At 35.9% G+C, this 6,592-nt stretch overlaps 1 protein-coding gene across 1 annotated transcript in view; it reads right to left on the bottom strand.

The window, feature by feature from the left end:
* Positions 1 to 339: 339 nt before the first annotated feature.
* LOC111866409 (ubiquitin-conjugating enzyme E2 variant 2) overlaps positions 340 to 6,592 on the bottom strand; it is a 10,716-nt gene continuing 4,463 nt past the window's right edge. Inside the window, exons 3-4 of the mRNA XM_023855330.2 lie at positions 5,179 to 5,304; positions 340 to 4,034 (exon numbers count right to left, since the gene is read on the bottom strand). Coding sequence (XP_023711098.1) covers positions 3,894 to 4,034; positions 5,179 to 5,304 — 267 coding nt within the window. The 3' untranslated portion in view covers positions 340 to 3,893. The remainder of the gene's footprint in view (positions 4,035 to 5,178; positions 5,305 to 6,592) is intronic.

Below are 6,592 nucleotides of genomic sequence, written 5' to 3' on the forward strand. Positions count from 1 at the left end.
TTCAACGGTGATTTGTAAGACGTTTGTGATGGTGATACAGTTGATCACAGCACAGTATTTGATTGCTCATCATAATTCTGTAAGAGTAGCATAAGGACCTCAGATATCCAATGTGCAGGACACCATCAAAAACAACCAACAACACATCTGTGGTTACTGGCAGCAGCCATTTAGAAGATCACTGCACAACTCATGGAGAAACTGCTCATGAAGTCACCATTTCAGCAGCTTCCACTTTCAACCAAACATTTGCACCAGAAGACCTGATATGCTTGTGCCAGGTGTTCTCATGCAGTACAGCTGCAGAATTGCAGAATAAAAATGTTACAACACAATGAACACGTTTTTTAAGCTTTATGACTTTTTATTCATCCAGAATGTTGTCACAATTTTGGAGAGGTAATATAAATTGTATGACAATATGCTAATCAGCATTATGTTTTATCTCCATGCAAATTTTACACTGACTGTGGGAAAAAAAACTATGAAATCAATGCAAATGAAAAATTTAACAGTACGTATGTCATGAAAACTTCCCAACGCAATAACAGTGATTTATTCCTCAATTTAAGAAAGGAAGTATGAATGACCTGCTCCAATATTCTCAATATTATAGCCCATCAATTACCAGACAGCAACTGATGCTGACAAATGTATGAGAGTTATTCAAATGAAAACAACTATAATGCTGAAACACTTTCAACCCACACGGACTTTTGAGGAGGGGGGGGAGGAAGATAGTGACCTGGAATGCCAGCACACATAATACTATGGCCAACACAAGTGTGAACACAGTCAACAGTTCCAAAATGGTGGTGTGTGTGTGTGTGTGGAACCATGCAGTGAGCTAGAAATGCATGGTATTTAAATTCTTGCAGTCCAAGGAGTCAATTGAATAAATATTTGTGACAGAATAAGGCCATATTATAGTAACATGCCTATCTGAAGATTGTTTAAAGATTGCTTGCAGAAGCTGAATTGTGCTCGATAACTAGGCCAAGTACACATGTCATCACTCCTTACAGAACATTTAATTAGCAAAAACTTTCAACAACTTCTCTGTGACACTACAGATATTCCCTTGGATCAGAAGTGTGTCCATTAGGAGCTGGAACTAAACAAAGTGTATGAATTTCAAGTACCATGTCAGTTGAAATGAAAAATGAAGCAGAAGGTGACAATTTTCTTGATGAACTCTTAAAAGTAACCAATCAGTCCAGCCTGAAATCAAATAAGCTAGCCAAAAACCAAAAAATTCTAAATAGCGCCTTCAGCTGTTTTGTGGGACATGAAGATTATCACAGCAACAAATTTTTCACAGAAGGGATCCACAATAAATAGCAAAATGCATCACAAGTTAGTGAAGTACAGTCTGAAACTAGTCATTAGGAAAAAATTACAACAAGAAAATGCACTTCTGTATCCTCACAGGCGCAGCTGCAACAGTCACTGTCCACAAAAATCCTCCCATATCTACAGCACTCACCACACCTTGCAACATATAATAATTACCTGTTTGGACCCTTAAAACTGGCACTCAGTCAAATCCACTTTTGAACTGACAAGAATAGTGTGCAGTGCAAAACTGGTTATGTGACCAACCAACAAAAGCTTCTGCAATGGCATCATAGCACTAGTGAATAGTTGGATATGTGAAGGGCGAAGAAAAAAAAATACAAAAGGAATACAGACATTCTATACAACTGTTTTCATCTGAATTACTCTCATACATCTGTTCAGTAAAAGAATAAAAAATTGGCAGTAGAAGTTTTGACTATGTGCCTGAAATAAAATAATGCAACTTAGTCACCTTTTAAATTGTACACAGAGGGGCAATCAAAGTAATTTGTTTCCCCTTTACAGTTTAATATCAACTGCATAACATTCACATTCAAGAATGCTCCTCAATACAACTTACAAGCATTTATCTTGCACTTTATGAAAAATGTTTTATGCTCAACTAGAACTATTTTTACATGCCTGTAAAATTAGTCAGTTTTGAAGAGGGACAAATGCCAGCCTAAATTAGTTACTCCCACATATCCACATTACATTATACAATATTTTCACTGAGCCAAGAATTGTGGAATTATCAAATAAATATCAGAACCCTGCCTATAATAAAATGATGCAATAAAATTACACTAACCCTGCCAAAAATGGAAAAAAGCCTACAAATAAGCACAAAGACAAGGTGAACTTATTCCCTTTGTGGTACACAGAGGTAACGCCTTCATTCACTCATTCATTCATTCTCCTTTACACATTTAAAAAAACACCCATGGGTAAGGAGAAAATACAGGAGTAGCATAACAGTACTTGTAGACTGGAATTTCAGACACATGCATACCCATCTCTGCACACAAGGCAGAACCAAAAGCTGGACTCCATTTTGGCTACATTCAAATAAGTGTTCATCAACAGCAAAAAAAAATATATATATAATAATAATAAAACAAAACTTGTGAATTTCCATGCAAGAATTGATCCTCCATGATCTTCCACACTAGCAGTCCAAATTGGAAACACATCTCTCATCTGCTGGAAGGGAAAGGAAAGTAATCATTGACAGCTGTTAAAACTGTGCCATTAATGTCAGCACATTTCTTTGAGACCTAAAGTTCACTTCTTATTCTAAATTATTATATTCTCATATACCAACAATGAGATTAAAAGTGACTGATTACATCTCCTAGTATTATACACTCCCCTGTCTATTTGAACCATTAACTTTGACAAAGAATTTAATAAACTGTTATCTGCTATGGTTACTTTCTTGCACCAGTGCTGGTTAAGTATGAACCCTTAATAGTGCTTAGCTCCTGCCAAAATCAAAATAACTTGGCTGAAGTAAATATGAAATATCCATGCATAACACATAAAGGGTCACATAGCTAATGAAAGAATTTGCCAGCATTTAACAATCATTAATAATTACTGGTGCAAATAACAACACCCTTGCTTTAAAAATGTTGTCACACATCAGTTGCAGAAGTAAAGTTGCCTCCTTTATGTTTCACTTCACCCCTACTTAAAAAAAGGATTATGATTAAGTTATTAACAAAACTCACTTGATTACTGCCCTTCATTAAGATCAATGAAAAGGAATTCTAATATCTTCCCATTCAGTCATGAACATCTGACACACTAAGAGAAATTAACTCAAAACAAGCTGTCTGAATACTTTCTCATCAGAATGTTTTCTTTATACATAGACTGACAAATGGCATTCACTTCTGGGTATGAGAAACATGGTAAAGGAAATTTTACAAAATCCAAACATATGATATTGATGTATTTTCAATGTGTGAGAAATTCTCATATTCCAGTCATATCCAGAGAGATTAGAAATAACATTATTCATGAATTTACAAGCTTTACAAACTTCAACACACCACATTCAACATAACTGGCATTTGTTAAGTTCTATTCAAAATCATAACTTGATCACAATTTGAGGAATTCAATGTTCATGTGAACGTATAAAATGAACAATTCCAATCCAGTACATATTTTCTTACAAGAATTACCATAATAATGAATGATGTAGTCTTATGGTTACAATTTTTCTTTCCTCACATTCATATGATTACTGTCAGTTGGTAGTAAATAACTGCTTTGAAAATTAATACAACTTCAGTGCAAGTAATGTTAATTGTACCTCTCTGGATATGATCAATGTTACCTACTATGAATATAAGTGCAGTGCTCACAAGGCTACTCATATGAAAACATCATTCCAAAGTATGGCTGCATTTATAATTTTTCTTAATCTTTTATTTTAAGAGGAATCCAACACATCACTCTTAATAAGACTGAAGTGAATATTCATTAACCCCTGGTTCCTGAGACAGAGGTGTGGACAAACTGCTCAGAGAGTTGATGCTTCATTGCTAAAACGAACTGCCCTCTGGTGGCTGAGAAAGTTTCATATTCTCTTTCAATGTCATAATCCTTCGTAGCTCTTGTAATACAGTCTTAATTGTATAATCACGCTGCCATCTTGCCAGTACTGGAACAGCTCTATTATCAACCTATAAAAATAGAAAGAACCATAACCAAGAGTCAGTTTGTGAGATATGAGGTTCTCACATTGGTAACTATGAAGAGTCCTATCTTCTGGGATGTGATGCTGTAGAGTCTGGTAGTTCATCAAAGTTTCCAAGGAACATACTGCCTACATCTCCAGGGTCAAAGTGCAAGCAAGCAAGCAGTAAAGAGATAGCTTTGTTTTAATATTACTGAGAGTAAGAGACTTTGTTGGGGGCACGCGGTAGCGTAGTTGGTTGATGGGCTATGCTACACGCCGGAAGATCACAGGTTCAAATCCCGATGAGGTCATTGGATTTTTTCAATTGACCTAATCCTTCCAGCCACACTATGGGCCCAGGGCCGACTCAGCCTCTAACAGAAATGAGTACCAGGAATTAATTAAATAATTTTCCTGGGGAGTAAAGTGCAGCCGATGCGTAAGGCTGACAACATTACTGCCATCTTTGAGCCAATTGTCTAGATAATGTGGGACCCTCAACATCTCACAACCCTATGGGCATTCTCGGCCTCTTACAGGGATAGCTTTACTATTTTCTTTTACTTTTACTTTAATCTCCATGAGCGTTCAGTAAATCACCAGTGACTGGTAGCCCTCATGCATGTTCAGATGACTACTATTAAGAATATACAAATTTGGAAATGTGCAAATGACATGAAAATTTTAATAGCCCCCAAAACCTAAGACTTACAGAAAAAGTACAGTGAACAAAAAACATGCACTTCATTTTCCACTACTTCTCTTCAAAACATTTTTTTTTTTTGCTCAAATAAACGTCTTGAGTGTTACGCTTGAGATATGTGCAGAAATCATGTCTCTTCATACAAAGCATCCATTATTCTATTCTGATTTCTATTGGAATTTGTTGATAAATTTTAGTGTAACTCCCTGCTACCATTATTAATGGATATCCAACCACAGGTTAAGTTGTGTCATGCATAGAGACTGATGGAAAAAATGTATTATGCACTTTGCATGTTTGCAATCGAGCCTAAAACTAGTTCCTTTAATGTTATCACACTGAAGATTCAGTATGTATACCAACTTTCATTGTTCACTGACATCAGGTTTCAAGCTTCAGTAGAAATGCTGGACTCAGTAATAAGTACTGACTAAATTCTACTTACCATGCCGTTGGTAGTGTTGACACAATTCATATTGATCCTAGAAATAAACTTTGCACTTGGGCTTTCGTCCGGATATCGTTGCCCACATTCAATCTTTAGACTGTACATTCTGTTTTCATAAGGTGTCTGTGGAGGAAAAGAAAAATGTGCATTACATTCCACATGTGTATCTATGTAACCACACGCTGATTGTTATATTGACTGCCACAAGGGAGGGGTCATCCTGAGCACAGTTAATTTTGTCTCCACTGCTTGCAACAGAACAAAAGGCAGTCAGGAATCTGGGGCACCGAAGTACACACACAACAGTGCTTTAAACACTCAGGACAGTGATATGGCATGCTCTGACATGGATAGAAATAGTGAAGTTTGTTGTTCTGGAACTTTTCCCATTAAGTTACATTCCAAAGAAAAATATTTTCATTTCATATACATGTGCAGACTTCAGTGAAGAAAAACACATTTGTGTATATTACAACAGAGTAGCATGTCCAATTCATTAACAGAATATAACTCCACATGCAAGCTTAAACTGTTGAATAAAACAGACAAAATTATAATGAATTAGTTAAACCTACTATTTGAAAAAAGATGTATATTTCAACAATACAATACTAACAATCGTCAAACTTTTGGCTGAGTGCTAATGCTGTATGTGTAGAGATAAAATGGGATGTAAAAGAGGTATGTCTCGTACAGCAAGTTCTCATAATAATGGCAGTAACAGATTTCCCACTGCCAAGAACAGCTATATACTATATGCAAATCTCAAACCCAGAAGTTACACAATATCTTTTGTCATTTTAATTATAATTTCTGGGAATAATGAATATGATGAGTTTTGAAGACTAACCTCAAACAATGATCTACTTTTTTCAAACAGTTCAACCACATCAGAATTCAAGTACAAAGACCTCACCCAAACTCCAATGAAAAGCACGGGTCCATATACATACCTCATCTTTTAACTAAGTTAATTGCTGCCTACAAACCCACAACACGAACAATTTTATACACAGATCTTCTTCAGGACTACTGTATTTTTGAGCTCTGTCCATCATCCAGTATTCTAAAGAACTGATCTAAAACACAAGTTGACTCCGTATCACAGCAAGCCACTGAATCTATATAGCCTTCCCAAGATTCACAAACCAGACATTCCTCTCTGACCTATAGTGTGTTCTTGCCATCGAAACCATCCGTCAAGAATATGGGTTACTTCATAATTTATACATTGCACATATATACTGGTATTTCATGATAAATAATTATGAGGGAAAATGTTATATTTTAGCGTCCTGTTGCACTGATTTAAGTCCATGATTTATTTTATCCGTCTTCTAGTGCATACATTCATCTATCCCCTTCTTCTCACTCGCACTACATGTTTCGGCATAAAAGTGCCATCTTCAGG

The sequence above is a fragment of the Cryptotermes secundus genome, unplaced genomic scaffold (genome assembly GCF_002891405.2).
Source record: "Cryptotermes secundus unplaced genomic scaffold, Csec_1.0 scaffold130, whole genome shotgun sequence".
In the NCBI taxonomy this organism is placed as follows: Eukaryota; Metazoa; Arthropoda; class Insecta; order Blattodea; family Kalotermitidae; genus Cryptotermes; species Cryptotermes secundus.